This window comes from Apis florea, unplaced genomic scaffold (assembly GCF_048593485.1).
Source record: "Apis florea isolate Af1SG1 unplaced genomic scaffold, ASM4859348v1 contig_3078_pilon, whole genome shotgun sequence".
NCBI classification, from domain to species: domain Eukaryota; kingdom Metazoa; phylum Arthropoda; class Insecta; order Hymenoptera; family Apidae; genus Apis; species Apis florea.
In genome coordinates, this window is record NW_028256702.1 from 855,852 (window position 1) to 874,265 (window position 18,414).

The window sequence follows — 18,414 nt, forward strand, 5'->3', positions numbered from 1 at the left end:
ATTACATGATGATATATTTCATGGAAAAAAAAAAAAGAAAAAAAAAGAAAAGAAAATATTTATCAATAGAAAAATGTACGTTCATGTACGTTTCATATAGAGAATGAATATTATAGAAAGAATGTATTATGAAGCATATTGTTATAATATTTTTATATATTTTTATTTATGTTAATATTAGCACCTTTCATATAGATATTAATTTTAAAAATAATTGTAAATATTATATTTACAAATCTTTGTTTTAATTAGATATTTGTAATTATATTGTAATCATATTATATGATATTACATTTATCGAATGTGCATCTATTTATTAAAAAAAGAAATATATATATAAAAAGTATTTATAACAAAACAATATTGAAAAAATTTCATATAACTTAATATAAAATGTTCGTAGAATATAACAATGATTATACACATATTTACAAATATCAATATATATAATTTCTTTCCTATTTTTGTGCTAATTGTTTTTTGATATTATAACATTAGAAATTTTTTTTGAAAATTTAAATAATAATACGCTCTATTTTTAACAAATATAAATATTGTGAATCATTTTATATATAATTTCTTATTGATAAAATCTCGCGAAAAGTTCAATATGTATTCAATTTTAATTTACTGCATAAAGAGTAGTATTATAATTGATGTACTTCAATCACATGTATAATATTACACATGTACTTACGTTTACATGCTACAAAGACTTAACAAATGTCTGATCATGGCCATCATATGATTTGTTGTTTTTTGGTCGTGCATATTTGTTTTTTATTATTTTGAATAAAATTTTTTCGCTTATACTTAATTTCAGTAAAAAATATATGAATCAAAAGTGCAAAACTATTCGTATCTCTATACAGTACTTATATTTCTATATAGTACTGTACTGTTCCATTTTTTATTTTTCTATAGATACATATCAAAAGTTATAGATTAAACAAATACTCAGATTTTTGTATCAAATTAATTTTTAGTACTGTTATTTGTAATTTATTTAAAATTCATTATTATGACTTTCATAAATTTGGAATTTAAATTTATAATGATGTATCTTAAATATAATCATAAATTTGAATTATATTAAAAAAATATATAAATAGTTGTAATAAAAATAATTAATAATCACATTCACTTAATTTTAAATTTTTGTTATTTACAAAATTCACTCAAATATTTAATTTTCATAATATATTTATTTATGAAAAAGAAAATGAAATCTAGTTTTAACTAATAGTAAAAAGAAAAAATAATAATATATTTAAAGTCAAATTTAAACATCAACTAAAGTTAAATTTAAAAAAAGATGATGAAAATAAAACTCAATATGAATTATACAAGAAATATAACATTTTACTAGGTTTTTTTTGGAAAATATTAGTTCAAATAAATTATTATAATTGAAAACATTTCAAAACAAGTCAAACATACCAAACATTAACTACAATTAATTTCGTTAAATAATATAAAGAGAATTGTCAAAATTAATACAATTTTTAAAAATCTATTATCAAATGAATATAAAACTAAAATAACTTATTAAATTGGCTAGTGTTCCTTTTTTGTGCTATTTTTTACACTGCTGTTTACATTACGCCATGATTTACGGAAGCAAATTGAAGATCGTACTAAATGCCATATGTCTTTTCCCGTACATACGAGATTACAAATGATTAAAGATGGAGATTCATATTCATTCGGAACGATACCATCGACAGAAGACTCGAAAAAACTAAATAATGGAAACCAAATTCTAGTTCTATTCGAATCACGTTGCATTAATGCTTGATTATTTGCTAGAGTATGATAATAAAGAAACAATCGAGAAGTAATGTAGAAAGCTACAAAAACATCAATGGAATAATGTTCGTGTGCTGCTAAGATAAAAAATATACCAAACATATTGAGCATCCATGTAAAAGTATGTAAGAAATACAATTGTCTTGGTGTATCTGTAAATAAAATAGTATAATAATAAATAGAATATATTTAAATATATATTAATAAATATTGTCTATTTGAATATATTATAATACTTACATTCTGTAATAAAAAAATTTAACATAGTTAATGCAACAGTATGTCCACTAAACATATAGTCGCCACACGTTCTAACACCTTGAATCGACATACCAGCACCACGCCATATAACATACGCCATAGCAATCTTATTGTACAATTCTACATATGCAGAACTACAAAAAAAAAATATAAATATAATTTTCTTTAATTTCAGTTTTATTTTTTATATAATAAGAAATAATTTGTCCAAAATACTTTGTCCAATCTTCAGGAACCTTCCGTGGTTGACATTGTAAATGTGCACCTGGTACTGATAAGGAAGTAATGAGCATTGTAACGCATCTTAACAGGAAGACTGTACCAGATAAAGCAAAAAATCTCCGTAATAAAATAAATCTGTAAATAAAAATTTGTTGAATGTTTTTAAAATTAATGAATGTTTTTAAATTTACCTGTATTTGTGAAAAATTAAAACAATAAGCCATATTGCAAAAAGTATAGTTCCAGTAACTTCACACATATCAAATGCCCAAGGAATATGTGGAACATTATCTAAAAATATATCAGGTAACGGAGGATATTTTTTCATATCAGGCACTCTATCATGAACAATAACCATTACAAAGGCAGTAATCCATGTAACAATAAATAAATATGCCAAACTAATGAAAGCTTTCCAAATTTCAGGGGGCAAATGTGATGCATGACCATCTTCTGACATAGATGCAGAATAAAATTCATGTTCAATAGAACCTTCATTATTTATACCACTACTAGGCATCTGTTAAAAATATGTATTTGTACTAAATAATGTGACTTTGAAATATTTTATTTATTATCACTTTTTTTTATTTAAAATATATATATATATATATTTAAAGATATTTAATGTTAAGTACTTAAAATTTTCTTTCTTACTTCATGTTTATGATGACTAAAAAAATTTGATGAAGGAAATATATCAATATATCCTAATTCAAATAATACTGCCATATTAGCTCTTTGTAATTGTTTTATACTAATATATAATCTCTTTATATCACCAATTTTCTTTATGTTTGTGGATATTAATTTTAAGTCATCTTCTTTCAAAGTCAAGAGCACCTTTCCATCAATTTCTTGATCAAGAAATAAATCAACAAATTTTTCATGTCCGCTTTCACTAAGCCACTTTGTCACATCCTTTTGTGTCCATTCAATTATATTTTTCTCAGACATTATTTATCTTAATACAAAGTACTAATCCTATCTAAAAAAAAATTTATTTTTTATTACTCTATCAGTGAAAATTTATATTAATAAGTTATTAATTATATTATGAAATATAAAATTATTGACCTATTATGTTTTAAAATAACAGAAAACATTGACAACAAATTTATAACATAGTCATATTCTTAAAACATTAAAAATAATATAATTTCATTAAAAATAATAAAAGTATTATATAATTTCTAATTACTATATATAATTGTATAAATGATTATATTAATGCAAAAATATATTATATTAATGCAAAAAATAATTTTAATTAAAGAGAATAATAATATTAATAAAATTACTAATATAATTAATAATATAAAATATCACAATAAAAATATATTTTTATATAAATTTTTGGTTATGAAATTTATCCTTGTATATATACATAATTGTTTAAATTATTTTCATTTTGAAATGTATTTAACCTTAATCAAATCAAAAATATTTGACTTACCTTAGAAATTTAATAAATAAATTATCAAAGTTAGATATCACAATTTTTTCGTGCGTTTATTGTACATAATGAATATGTATCTTAAATATTGAATATGATCTTATTGTCAAACGAAATCATACATTGGCAGTATTTGTAAATAAACCAATCCAGAAAGAACCATTGATCAGAATATCATGAATATAGTTGAATATATTCATTACTTACTATTTTTCAAATTAAAGCATAATAAGTATCTCGGTAATTTTGTAATTGCTTAATGTAATTTTAATTTTGAATTATATCAATTAATAATTAATATGAATAAATATTAGTAAATAACAAACAATAAATAAATAATAACAAATAAAGCACAGATATCTGATCAGATATAATCAGATAGCCATAAGATATATAAGATCAGATATAAATCAAATCTAAATATAATAAAAATAAATCAAAATTACTTTAAAATAAAATGTTAAGCAAAACAAAATACTTTTATTCAATTTTCGAAAATAATATATGTATTTTATTTTCTCCTATTTAATATTATTTTCGATTACTTATGTACTTACTTTTGTAGTAACTTTTAATTTTTAATATATAAATAAACATTTTATAAATTAACATTATTTGGAATAATTTCTAAACAATTCCCTTATAAATTAGTTAATACAGTAAGTATTTTTTCTCTATTTTTAACTTAGAATATATTAAATTTATAAAAAAAATAATATATTTAAAAAATAGTGATTCTTTTCTTATGGATTTATATTTATAAAGTCGATATATCTATCGATTTCAATATCGATTCAAGATTTGTTTACTCTTAACATTCATATGACGTTGGCATTAGTGACGTTATTCACGGTCAGAGTACAATAGAATCACAAATTATACTATTATCATGCAGTGGCATATTCTAAGTTCATTTAGAAGCAGTAAAATAATCTGTAATCTTACAGTGTGAAGAACGTATCATTTCTTAACGTGTGACTTTTAATTCTTTATATTTTTTATTGCGTGAATATAAACATAATCGGTCAAACATAAACGCCAATTGCACATCAGACCTAAACTAATAACATTCTGTGCTGAGTTGGCAGTCTTGACGGTGACAACTCTGTAACTGTATATTGAATGGTACCGTGAATTCAAAGAAGAGTTTAGTAATGAATGTACTTAAACAATATACTTAAAGATTATTACTTAATGAGCTATGAGCGGTCAAAAATTTCAATACGACGAAAGTGGTGGAATGTTTTTCTACTTTCTACTATCATTTTCGGCACTTCTTCAAATACCTGTGACATACTATTTTTGGCCACGTTGTCCCAAACAAGGTTAGCTCTAGACCAATCTATTTAAATTAACATAAAAAATAAATAATACTACAATAATGTTTCATATTTTCATATTTTCAATTGAATTATATAATTTTATTATATTTTATATTCGTTTTTTTCTTTATTTAATTCACTTCATAATGTTGTGATGAAAGACTAACTAGCACTTAATTGTGAATATCCCGTTACTAATTTTCTAATAACCTCAATAATGAAATGAAATATTTTGAATACTTGTACTTTAATAATATATTGAATACGATTATATATATATTAATATTTTCTATTTTAAGTTTTAATTACATATTTTTTAGAAGTAATTTGGATACACACATACACATCATTTAATAAAATTTGTTATTTTTAAGATGTATAGATTAATTATCATATAATATATCAATAAATTTTTTTATTTATATTATAATATATAATATAATAATTTAGTAAATTTAATAATTTCAATAATTTTATAAATATTTTTTTTTCAATAATTTTAGGATTTAATATCAAGAAATTTGTAATCTTCACTTTATTAAGTTTAATTTATATATCAATTATAAATTAAAAAGTTATATTTAGTATATTTATAAAATCATTTTTATAAAGTATTAAATTTTATTTATCATATTAAAATAAAAGATATCAATAATAATTAGATTATTTATATAATTAATTTATTTTTGTTATTACTTATAACTTATTAGATCCTGATCAAGAAGCAAAGGAATGCCAATGTGATGGATGCAAAAAGAAAAAAGTTATCTTACGACTTAATAAGCCTTGGAAAGAAACCAAGGCATTATTTGAGTAAGTATTAATTATTTTTATATTAATTTTAGATTTTCATAATGTTATATTATTGTAGCAAATTTCTTATTATTCTTGGATGGGTGGTTCTTATCTTTTTGACATATAAAGTATCCCAATTTGATTATGAAATGGCTAATTTTGATCCATTTGAAATACTTGGTGTGTCTTCTGTAAGTATTAATCAATCAAGTATTAACTATTAAAAATATATTTTTTATTTATTCAATAATGTTATCAATATATAATATTATTATTATTATTTATAGAGTGCAACTCAAAGTGACATTAAGAAAGCATATCGTAAATTGTCTTTAATCCTTCATCCTGATAAAGAAACTGGAAATGAAAAAGCTTTTATGCGATTGACTAAAGGTTAAAATAACTATAATATATAAAATATATTAACTATTTGACATATGCTGTTGTTATAATTGATTAATAGTAATATATTTAATAACATTATAATTATATTAAATAATTAAAATAATTTTAATTTCTATTAAAATTAATATTATTTATTTTTATATAAATTAATAGCATATCAAGCTTTAACGGATGAAGAAGCACGAAAAAACTGGGAAAAATATGGAAATCCAGATGGTCCTGGAGCAATGAGTTTTGGAATTGCTTTACCATCTTGGATAGTCGAAAAAGAAAATTCAGTATGGGTTTTGGGATTCTATTCATTGGTGTTTATGTTTGTTTTACCAACAGCTGTTGGAATGTGGTGGTATAAAAGTATTCGTTATACTGGTGATCAAGTAAATATATTTAATTTGCAATATATTCAGAATGTCAATATATTCATGGGATATTTTTGGTCTCGATTTTAAAAATCGAAATAAATAGAAAAATTGATACAAAAATTTTGACTTATTTATTGAGTTATAAGCAATTAAATTTTTAGATAAAAAGAGATGAAATCAAAAATGAAATTGTTTTTTTATCTTTGTCTATATCTCAATTCATCTAATATAAATTTAAATTGTTTATAATTATATATAATAAATAAGCTTTAAGCAAAATTTTTATACATCAATTTTTATTGTTTATTTTAGAATTTCTAGAATCATTTAAAGATGTCTCACTGAATATTAATATTAATAGAATATTAATAGGTATAATATATATATGTAACTAAATATAAACAAAATAAATATTACTGAATTTAATTCATTATTGATTTCTAGGTGTTGTTAGCAACTACTCGATTGTATTATATTTTTTTCATTGAATATCCTCAAATGTCATTAAAAAGAGTTATTACAATTCTTGCTGCTTCATATGAATTTCATAAGAAACGAAATGCAGAAATAGTTGAGAGATATACAGATAGTGAAGAAATTTATTCGGTAAAATATATATTACAGTATTTTATTATTTTTTATTATTACATTAAAATGAATAGAATGTACTATATATATAGTGGAATGTAATAAATGATCAGAATATTATTTTTTAATATTAGTTTTACATATTTAATTTATTTTTTTATTATAAAAAAATTAATGATATGATAATAATGACAAAATTTATTACTTCAAATAATCTTTATATTTTATTTCCAGCTCATTAAGCAACTGCCAGATTTAGGTGCAAAAAACAAGGCAATAGCATTATGTGATTCATATGATGGCTCATATTCAATTAAAGCTAGAGCTTTAATTCATGCACATTTATCTCGTATACCATTAAATCCGAATACATTAGAAAAAGATAAACAATATATAGTAAAAAAATGTCCATATTTGATTCAAGAGATGGTAACTTGTGCTAATAGAGTAATTTTATTAGCTTATGCTAGAAGAGGTACACATGTATATTATATAAATTATAAATTTTTTTGTTTTCTTTCTTCTTTTCTAAAAATAAAATATTCTAAAGTCACATCTTATACTAATAATATTTAATATAAATATTTAAATACACTTATATTTTGATGAATATTTCTTTTTTTTTTTGCAGTTCCCCGTTTACCAAGTATAAAAACTGTAGAAAATTGCATGAAATTATGTGCAATGATAGTACAAGGTTTTTGGGAATTCAAAAATCCTCTTTTACAGTTACCACATATAACTGAAGATAATTTAAAATGTTTTTTACCAAAAAAGGTATCATTCAATTATTATAAAAAGATATTTAAAAAATTTTAATTTTTTTTTAATATAGAATATCTATATTTCTCTATGTACAAAAAATGTTACAAGTCAAAAACATGAAATTTTTCAAATTAAAAAGAAACTGATTCATTAAAAATTATAATTAATCCAACAAGGCGAATCGAAAAGATAATATAGATGCATGATATTCAATTAATAGTGCAGTTATATTATTATCAAACAATAGACAATATGTTGACTTAAAAATAAATTTATAACAGTCTCTTGCCAAAAATTTTTCCATGGACCAGACGAAAATATTAATATTTTCATTGTAAAAATTTAGAAATCAAATCCGACTTATTCACCACACATTAGTTTATATTGATTTAATTAATTAGATCAACCATAATGCTATTTTATTTGAAGTATTTAACTTCAATATATATTATTTTTAAATCTAAATTAAAAAAATTAAATAAAATCTAAATTAAAAGATGTATTTCACATAATAAAATAAAAATTAAATATATTGACTTGTAACACTTTTTTTTATATGTTATAATTTAAAATTTAATCAAATTTATTCAACTAAATTAGCATCAAATCAAAAGTCTTCAACAATTTGCACAATTGAAAGGAGAAGAAAGAAGACTGATTCTTAGACATTTATCAGAGAGTCAATATGAAGATGTAATGAAAGTTCTTGGAAGTATGCCATATATAGAATTCAAAGTACGATCTGAAGGTAAAAATTATTTAATATTTTTTTACTTTTGATAACATTTTATATTTATATTTTAATGCTCTTTTAATTATATAGAAAAAGACATATCTCACAAATTTCAATGATTTTAAATATGTTATGTTAGAAAACAATATTTTATCCAATTTTTTCTTATATAACTATTATTTGGCTTTAATTTTCGAAATATTTGCAAAAAAATGGTTGCTATTACTACATTGAATTTCATCTATACTTATGTATCAATGATAGCGTATGCATCAATATGTTTTTTATTTAATGTTTATATAAATACATTTAATAAGCAATTAAGATATGTAGGATAATCAAAAAATTATTTTCTCATAAATTTTTATGAGTTTAAAAACCAATTCAACATTTCACAGATCCATAGAATGCGATAATAAAATACAATCTTTGGGCAAGTGAAGTCGGAATATTGGAATAACAGAAATTACAATAATAGCAATATATAAATTACAATAATAGTAATATCTCATATATAAAGAATAAAAAACAAATCTTATAGACTTTATAGTTCATACAGTGTTGTCATCGCCTATTCTATCGATTATCACATCGATAAGATATTTGTCCGGTATAATTATATATTTAACTTTTTTAATTTATTAAGCTTTTGAAAACTGATTGAATTTTATAGAGCACTGCTTTTTTGAAAAATCATATAACAATATTATTTATGTTATTTTTTGTTTCACTAACTTAAATAATAAAATATTTACTATATGTCTATAAATATCAATTATTAGAAATATATATATTCCACCTATGATATGAATAGAAAAAAAATGCTCGGGAATTTTTTTAGCATCCGCACAATTCGAGATTGCAATTGCTAATAAATCGATCTGATAGTCCATTTTTTTTCTTGTGATGATATCGTCTTATTTCTTTCAGGAATCGATCCACGATTGTCGATCATCTCCGTGCTTCGGCGATCATCATCTTTCACTCTCCACGTATATTAAACAGGTGTAGACTACCATGCGATTCACGTACCACAAAATTCTTTTACACATATTTAATATTTATTATTATAACATAAGTATTTAGTTATTGTAATTTTGCTCGCTTAAAGGTTATTTATTTATATTTATTTTTGCATTCCATAAATTCGAAAGATTCATGGAATGTACAAGCTTTCTATAGATAAGTACTAAATGATATTAGTTCATCCGTTTTTTATTTTTATTTTTTATTTTTTTATTTTATCAGCTGCTATGATGTGTTTATAAAATACTTGATAAGTGACAGTCATATATTAATGTGTACGCTATCATAGACGCATTCATACAAAATTCAATGTAGTAGTAGCAATCACTTCTTGCAAATATCTTGAAACTAAAATATATATATATATATATATGGAAAAAAGTTGTTCAAAATATTGTCTTCTATAATATATTTAAAAATTATTAAAATTGATGAGATTGTATCTTTTTCTATATATTTATATATACATAAAATATAATTTTTTTTTTTCTATTTAATTTCAGTAATTGATGATGAAAATCCAACTGTTTATACTGCTGGTGCTATTGTGACTGTAACAGTATCATTAACTCGTAAAGATATGAAACATTTATTTGGAGATGATACCATTAAAGAACAAACCATGATTGATGATAGTAAACTAAACAGTGAAGCTCCTGATGAAGTGTCAGAAGAACAGAATCAAACTGTAAAAAAGCCGGCATGGCTTAGGCAAAAGAAAGGTCAAAAAAAGTCCCATAAAAAAGGTACTAGTAAGAAATTTACTTCTACAAAGAATGCTCAGACACAATTACAGTCTAGCAATAACGCTCAACAAACAAATACTCCTAATGCAAAGAAAAAAGAAGATAAAATAGAGAAAGAGTCTTCCAAAGATAAACTATCTGATGTCAGTGACAGTGATGTTGATAGTGACAGAAGTAATGATGAAGATAATCATGAAAAAAAAGATATGTCTATAGATGATGATGATACAGAATGGGAAAGGTAAAATAATTATTTTATAATAATTTGATATATATAATAATAGTTTTTTATGTACTAATATTCTTCTAAGCAGATTTCAGCAAAGAATTTCAAAGAGAGAAAAAGTTTTAGAAGGAAGAAGTAATATATCACATGAAGTGCATTGCCCACTCTTTCCAGATGTTAAGCAAGAATATTGGTGGGTTTACATTTGTGATCGCAAAAGTCAAACTTTATTAACAACTCCTATTTATGTTACATCGTTAGCACATTTTGAAGAAGTTCAGTTAAAATTTACAGCACCACGATGGCCAGGTGTTTATACATTTACTGTGTGTTTACGTAGTGATTCTTATCTTGGTTTTGATCAAGCTCAAGATATTAAGGTGTGTGATAAAACTTTATTTATAGAAATTGAAATTTCATTGTTATTATTATTATTATTATTATTATTTTATTATATATTTTATTATATACTTGCTATTATTATCTATTATTATACTTAACTTAAAAATATTTATTTATAGCTGGATGTAAAAGAAGCACCAAAAGTTCCCACAGAACATCCTCAGTGGGATATTTCAGATGAAGAAACAGCAGAAGATGTAGATGCAGCTGATGAACATTCCGAATATACAACTGATGAAGATATCAGTGACAATGAATAATATCTATTTCTTTTGAAACAGTTAAAAGTTTTAAACTTGTTTCAAAACTCTAAATAGATATTGAAAATGTTCGCATTTTTCCTCTTTTTTTACTTGTCAAGTTAATGTACAATGAACTTTTATACGTGAAATTGCATAATTGTTAATATACGTGGACAATCTAGAAAAAATAGTATGGTGTGTAAGATTTTTCAGTGAAGAGAAAGTAATAGTAAATGAAAATCATATTTATTTTAACATTGTTGTTTAATCCTCAGTTTAGGATGTATATACAGTTTTTTTAATAAAATACATTTCAAAATATGAAATTGTTGATATATCTTATTTAATATTTTTCACTATTATATAGAATTTATGAAGAAATATATTAATTATATAAGAATTGAAAATTTTTTATGTAAGTGAAAGCAAAATAAAAACATTTGCCTTATATATTCATTCAACCATTCAACCATAAGTTTTTGTTGAAGGTAAAATCTATTGATATAGTTTATTATAAAACAGTCAGTATTCTATCTGTTTCTATGATACAATGAATCTTAAAATTTTAAACATCAGAATTGTAAATATAATTTAATTACAAATAAATTGTTAGATATACACTTATTCTTATATATATACAATAATAATCAATTTTATTACAGATATTAAAATCTATTCTTATATATTTATTTTTGTGTGTAATGTTTAAAAAAGGTATGTTTCATAATGTTCAAAATAAATAACTATTAATCAATTTTTTTTATTAATTTTTCTTTAAAATATATATTATTTTCATATTCATATAATTATTGTTTATTAAAATAATTTTGCTTAAAATATATATATATATGAAGAATAAATGTTTTCATCATATGTATATATAATATATATTAAATTATTTTATACTAATATAGTGTGTAAAAAAAGTACATATTATATAAAACTTTGCCATAAATTTACTTAATTATATTTTTATCACACATTTGTATTTATATGAAATGATTGATTAGCATTGTGCAAATACGTATATATATTTATTATAAATATATATATATATATTTATGTACATACATATACATGTATTTATATATCAAATTTTTTATTTATTAACTTTCATCTAATATATAAAATTTTGATATTCAATACAGATTGTTTCTTATTTATAAACGAAATTAAAAAAAATAAATAAAATTTTACTTTATTACAAAATTATAAACAAATATAATATGTAAGAATATATCATTTTATAAAATTAAAAAAAAATTATACATATATTAATCTTTCATATTTTATAATGTAAAATCCATTTGCTAATTTATATTTCATTTTGTAATTAATATTTGTTTATAATTTTAATATATTAAATCATTTTTGTTTAAAATTTTTTTTATTTTTACTTATACTATAAATTATGTATTTACAATTTTTCCAGAAAAATGAAAAATACTCTCTATATATATGTATATATATATAAAATAAAATATTTTTAATTTTTATATTAATAAATAATATTTTACAGATCACTTAACATCATCAAATAATGTTGAGTGGAAAATAAAACAGAAATATATAACAAATGGACCTATATATACATATCTTAAAACAGACAAAAATGCTAATATTAAATGGGGTGTACGACATTATATTTCAAGAAACCAAAAATATTAAAATATACTGCAATTATAAACAAATAAATAAACTTCTTTAAAAATATATATATAAACAAATAAATAAACTTCTTTAAAAAAAAATATATATTTTATAAAAAAAATGTTAAATTTAAAAAAAAAACAATAGTGAAAATCTATTAAAAGAAAAAAAGAAATAAAATCTTAAAAATCAAACAATGCAGTACATACATTCTTTGTTGCATGTTTAAAGTTCCAAACTAAGTAGCTCCATATATTTTTTTTTCATTTCTATCAAAAGATTATCTAACCTGGTAAAATAAAAGATAAAAGTATTTTACACTTTCATTTTAAATATCATATTCTTATTTTATAACATGAAAATTGTAATAAAACATACGTGTAACGTATTAATAAGTTATCATATATCACATCATTATCTGTATTTATAATTTCTTTATGTTTGACATTAAATGTATTCAAAAATTGATTACTATTAAATTCGTTTGATACTTCCATATTATCATTTGATAAAATATTTGCAGTGTCATGTAAAGTAGTAGATAAGTTTAAAGATTCTTTATCAGAAATATCAAACATATTATTAAAACTATGTTGCGTTATACTTTGAAATTCTTCATAATATATGCTCTTCATAGCAATAACTGAATTGAAAATCGTTTCTAATTTTGAAAGTTTTATTTCCAACTTTGTTATTTCTCTAAAATATTAATGTAATATAACAATTAATGCATATATTAATATATTACATATTATTAATATATACAATATAAATATGCTTATACATGGCATACATACTTTATAGTTTTAAAAATATTTTCATTACGAAATTGTATTTCTTCTTCTTTCAAAAATTCAAAAATTAATTTTACCATTTCTATTGGTTTTGCATCTTTATGAGAACATTTGTTTATATGCAACTCATAAATTTTTGCAGCTCTATCATATCTATATAAAATTCAAATAAATATTATACATATATATTTGTATTTAAAATATTATAAAATAAAATCTTACATTTGAAACATATCTTTAATACAATCAATAGATTGTACTGTATCTTTTAATTTACTGTTCTCCAATATTAGCAAATTAAATTTTAATTTTATTTGATTAGTGATCTCAATAAGTTTAGTAACTTTATTACATATAATTTCCAAAGTTATCAATTTATCTTTATTTGTAGATCCTTTTTCCCATTCAGTATGAACTATAGATAGTTTATGCAAAAGAGTATTTATATTTGTTAATGTATCTTTTATATTTTTATCAAATGTATCAAGTCTTGAAATAATCAAATCTCTGAAATATATAATAATATATAAAATAATTGTATTATGTATAATCAAAATATTATAATATATTATAAATATATTTACAGATAAATTATGTAAATTAAGTTTATATACATAATAATTTAAAATAATTATATTGAAAAATTATATGAAAAACTTACACTTTTATACTTAAAGCAAAAATATACTGTTGAAACAAATATATTTGCTGATTCATAAAAAATATTGTTACTCTATAATAATCTTGTAATGTTTCAAAATCTAATTGATTTTTTGATAATCCTATCATTTTTTGAATTTCCATAGGAATATTTGGTGAAGGAATATTGTCTATTAAAGAATTTTCATTTTTAAAAACAAATAAAATTGAATCCTACAATATAATCATTAGATTAAATTAAGATAAAAACAAAAAAATTAAATATGAAGAAATATAAATTTATTATAAGAAAGTAATTCTTCAATGATCAAGATAATATCTATGATATAAATAATTTATTTAAAATTAGTTTTAAACATAAATATTTATGCATGTTTTATTATAAAATAAATTATATGAAATATATGAAATATATGTATATGAATTATATAGTAATGAATATTATATAATATTTACACATATATTAATATATAAATTATACAAATAAAATTATAATTATATTAAAAATTTTATTATAAAGAATTTATATATAATAGAAATTATATAGTTTATTATATTATTACTACTAATCATTGAAGAGTAAAAAATATAATAACTATAAAAATGTATATAACATTATTTTATACCTGAATTTGTAATGAAAGTGGTATTTGATTTTCAATAAGAACTTTACCAAAATAATCTGTTAAAGTTTGTTGATTTATTGGTATATTAGTATCCTTCTCAATCATATATTGTAAATCTGTAATCTTAGTAGTATTAACTATTTCATATGAATTAATTTTATATATTGATGGAAAAAACACACGAATTATCTGAAGAAATAAAATATTTATATTTTTTTATATTTTAAAGTAATACTAATATAATAAAAATTACACACTAAAATACCTGTTTTGATAAAATAGAATGCAATAATTTAAACACCACTAAATTTGATGTTCCATCTTCATCATATTGTTTTCCTCTTTTTTTTGGATCCCATTGTAATACAATCTTAAACCATTCCACCAATTTATTTTGAAGATTTCTAATAAAAAATACGATAAGTTTAAATGAAATTAATACTTTTTATATTATATCAAATATTTTTATAGTTATTACTTTGATAAATTTGTGGGACCAATAATATCTTGACCAAAAATTATATTTTCTTCTGATTTAAAAGCACATATATCATCGTATTTTTTATTTTTAATATATTGCATCCTACAAAACATATAAGTTAATATATTAAAATTCTTATTTTAAATTATTTTTTATAGTTTTATATTTTTTATAATTTTAATATACCATGACATAGTATGTTGCATTCTAGGCAAAAATGGTCTTATACCACTAACAAGTTCATAAAAAAGAATTCCTAAACTCCAATAGTCTACTGAACAGCTATATGTTTGTTTCCATAATAGTTCTGGAGCTACATAATTCAATGTACCTACTAAAGATCCAGATATACTGGTTTCTCCAAGTTCTTTTGCAAATCCTAAATCTATTAATTTATATGAAATCTAAAATATATTTTATATGTATGTATAAATATATATATATATATATATATATATATATATATATATTTTATGCTATATTAAATGCTACAATGAAAGCAATATTATTTACTATATTATGTTCATCTTGTAAAACAATATTTTCAGGCTTTAGATCACGATGAGTAATGTTATTAAAATGTAAATATTCTACTGCAGAAGAAATATCTTTCATTACATTAATTGCTTCTTTTTCACTAACACCACAACAATTTTCTACTTTCTTCAAAACCTAAAATTTAAAAAATATTGATAATATAACCATATAAACATTTCATTAATTAAAGAAAGATAAATATATGTTAATATTTACCGATCTAAGATCACCCTTTCTACAAAATTCCATGCATAGTATAGGTAAATCTTTTTTATCATCAGGATGTTTAAATGGTAAGTCAAATCCTTTAACAATGTTTGGATGCTTTAAACGTTTCATCATATTTACTTCATAAATCCATCTTTTTTGTTGTGTTTCTGTTAAATGTTTGATATCTATCTTTTTGTAGATTTTAATTGCTATAATTTATAAAATATTTTATAATTTTTCAAATATTGAATTTTATAATATCATATCATACAATCATAAATATTGAATTATTAATTATAAATAATAATTATTTTAATCAGGAAGGATAAAATGTTAAAAATATTAAATTTCATCGTTTTATTTCTTTTACAAAAAAATTAACGTACCAATTTTTTTACCATTTTTATGTGTCCAAAGTTGAACAATACCAAATCCACCAGAACCTAAAACTTGATCAAAAGTCCATTCTTGAATAAAAACTGGTATAGCAGTCATATTAAATATTTTAATTAAAAGTTATTTAAAAATTATAAATGTAGAATTTTTATTAAATCAAAACATAGATATTTAATTCTTTATTATTTGTTTTCTGATATATTAATTTTATAAAAAAAAATTAATTATCTTAAATTATAAAATAATTATGTTCATAACACATATATTAATTACTTTGAAAAATAAATATACATATACATATTGTCAATGCATATAAAAATTGAAACCACTGATTGACAATGGTACCAATATAAAAACTTTTGTATGAATATTTAATATAATATTCAATGTATGAATATTCAATTAAATTATTGTTAAAGTTACGATCATATTATGTTTTTAAAAAATAAGAATAATTTAATAATAAATCGTAAATATTTTTAAATTTCAATACATATTTATACATTTATTAACAGTAAAATATATAACAAATATATAAATATTAATAAATCATAATATGATAAGATTTAAAAAAATCTATATTCTTATTTATAAAAATTATTAGTATTAGGGTTCACAAATATAAAGTATTTGGATACAAAATGATGTATAATTATATTTATGTATATAATTTTATTTTTTGATTAAATAAAAATATATTATTGATATCTATATTTGGTTTACATATTTTATTAGTTATAAATATCATGTATTTCATTCGTTAATATTCTAATAAAATAAAATTAAACATATTATATATGTATATATATACATTAATAATGTATACAAGATATTAATATTTATTCATAAAATACGTTTGGAAAGTCAATCTTAGAGATCAAAACAAATACAAAAGTTGATACGAAAATATCGGTTAAGGCTTATTTATTATGAACAATTTATATTAGATAACATAATAAGATGAAAATAGAGTTGCTTTATTTAATAAAGACATAAATATTATCATTTATCTTAAACTTATGTAAAAATATATCTTATTTTAAATAAATAAATATATATATAATTTATTTTTGTAGATAAATAATAACACATTTTTATTAAATTTTAATAAAATCAATTAGATAGTTAATGCTTCATATATTATTAATAATTTGATAATTATTATTAATTAATTATTAAATATAATTTTTATATCACATATATTTATAATATATGCGCATATATATTTATAATATATATGTTCATAATACACATACAGATATAATATTTAAATATAATAGTCTATGTTTATATAAAATTTTTTATTTCTAAAATATAAAATTTTATCTTTGCATTTATTTGACGTGACAGATATAATATGTATAATGATAAAAACTTTATCGAATATATTTTTGTCATTCATTTCAAATATGAAATTTGAAAAATTTAAAAATTATAAAAGTATACTATTTATAACAAATTTTAATAAATTATTTAATAAATTAAAATATAGAAATATTTTATATTATATTATTATATCAAAAACAGATATTTAGCAGATTATATTTTTTTAAAATGATATATATATATGTATATAAATATAACAATCAAATTATTAATAATTATGAATCATTAATATTATCTAATTAATTAAAATATATTTATATATATATAATTTAAGAATAAAAATTTTGAATAGAATAATTTGAATGTCTGTTTAA

The 18,414-nt window shown here is 20.2% G+C and overlaps 3 protein-coding genes across 5 annotated transcripts; 1 reads left to right on the forward strand and 2 right to left on the reverse strand.

Moving 5' to 3' along the window:
• Positions 1 to 1,341: 1,341 nt before the first annotated feature.
• On the reverse strand, positions 1,342 to 4,852 carry SMSr (Sphingomyelin synthase related). Of its 3 annotated transcripts, XM_086908449.1 has the most exons (7): positions 4,306 to 4,852; positions 3,749 to 3,954; positions 2,950 to 3,280; positions 2,484 to 2,812; positions 2,287 to 2,427; positions 2,050 to 2,204; positions 1,342 to 1,961 (listed from the first exon to the last, which is right to left on the reverse strand). In XM_086908449.1, the coding sequence occupies exons 3-7, from the start codon at positions 3,247 to 3,249 to the stop codon at positions 1,558 to 1,560; spliced, it is 1,329 nt and encodes a 442-aa protein (XP_086764575.1). In that variant the 5' UTR covers positions 3,250 to 3,280; positions 3,749 to 3,954; positions 4,306 to 4,852; the 3' UTR covers positions 1,342 to 1,557. The 3 variants fall into 3 exon arrangements, with proteins under 3 accessions (XP_086764575.1, XP_003697128.1, XP_031774645.1); XM_003697080.4 differs by lacking the exon at positions 4,306 to 4,852 and having other exon boundaries at positions 3,749 to 4,155; XM_031918785.2 differs by lacking the exon at positions 4,306 to 4,852 and having other exon boundaries at positions 2,950 to 3,276; positions 3,749 to 4,012.
• Sec63 (translocation protein Sec63) lies at positions 4,598 to 11,686 on the forward strand. Its single transcript, XM_086908446.1, has 12 exons — positions 4,598 to 5,073; positions 5,781 to 5,883; positions 5,942 to 6,056; positions 6,153 to 6,258; positions 6,424 to 6,647; positions 7,077 to 7,238; positions 7,455 to 7,695; positions 7,852 to 7,997; positions 8,586 to 8,733; positions 10,248 to 10,731; positions 10,805 to 11,096; positions 11,238 to 11,686. Exons 1-12 carry the CDS (start codon positions 4,950 to 4,952, stop codon positions 11,376 to 11,378), a joined length of 2,286 nt encoding a protein of 761 aa, XP_086764572.1. The 5' UTR covers positions 4,598 to 4,949; the 3' UTR covers positions 11,379 to 11,686.
• A 1,295-nt stretch (positions 11,687 to 12,981) lies between these two features.
• Positions 12,982 to 16,926, reverse strand: IKKbeta (inhibitor of nuclear factor kappa B kinase subunit beta). Its single transcript, XM_012491350.3, has 12 exons — positions 16,705 to 16,926; positions 16,325 to 16,527; positions 16,085 to 16,243; positions 15,758 to 15,975; positions 15,569 to 15,673; positions 15,356 to 15,494; positions 15,091 to 15,279; positions 14,466 to 14,677; positions 14,027 to 14,311; positions 13,808 to 13,957; positions 13,389 to 13,709; positions 12,982 to 13,299 (listed from the first exon to the last, which is right to left on the reverse strand). The coding sequence occupies exons 1-12, from the start codon at positions 16,811 to 16,813 to the stop codon at positions 13,236 to 13,238; spliced, it is 2,154 nt and encodes a 717-aa protein (XP_012346804.2). The 5' UTR covers positions 16,814 to 16,926; the 3' UTR covers positions 12,982 to 13,235.
• Positions 16,927 to 18,414: the final 1,488 nt, after the last annotated feature.

What these genes read in the sequence shown, in the direction of transcription:
- Sec63 (XM_086908446.1), top strand. Translation starts at nt 4,950, where the DNA reads ATGAGCGGTCAAAAATTTCAATACGACGAAAGTGGTGGAATGTTTTTC. An exon ending in GCCACGTTGTCCCAAACAAG is followed by an intron (nt 5,074 to 5,780) that starts GTTAGCTCTAGA and finishes ATAACTTATTAG; the next exon opens with ATCCTGATCAAGAAGCAAAG. An exon ending in ATTAGCTTATGCTAGAAGAG is followed by an intron (nt 7,696 to 7,851) that starts GTACACATGTAT and finishes TTTTTTTTGCAG; the next exon opens with TTCCCCGTTTACCAAGTATA.
- SMSr (XM_086908449.1), bottom strand. Translation starts at nt 3,249, where the DNA reads ATGTCTGAGAAAAATATAATTGAATGGACACAAAAGGATGTGACAAAG. An exon ending in TTAGTCATCATAAACATGAA is followed by an intron (nt 2,813 to 2,949) that starts GTAAGAAAGAAA and finishes TATTTTTAACAG; the next exon opens with ATGCCTAGTAGTGGTATAAA. An exon ending in AAATTTTTTTATTACAGAAT is followed by an intron (nt 1,962 to 2,049) that starts GTAAGTATTATA and finishes TTTTATTTACAG; the next exon opens with ATACACCAAGACAATTGTAT.
- IKKbeta (XM_012491350.3), bottom strand. Translation starts at nt 16,813, where the DNA reads ATGACTGCTATACCAGTTTTTATTCAAGAATGGACTTTTGATCAAGTT. An exon ending in GAAAGGGTGATCTTAGATCG is followed by an intron (nt 16,244 to 16,324) that starts GTAAATATTAAC and finishes TTTAAATTTTAG; the next exon opens with GTTTTGAAGAAAGTAGAAAA. An exon ending in TACAAGATGAACATAATATA is followed by an intron (nt 15,976 to 16,084) that starts GTAAATAATATT and finishes AATATATTTTAG; the next exon opens with ATTTCATATAAATTAATAGA.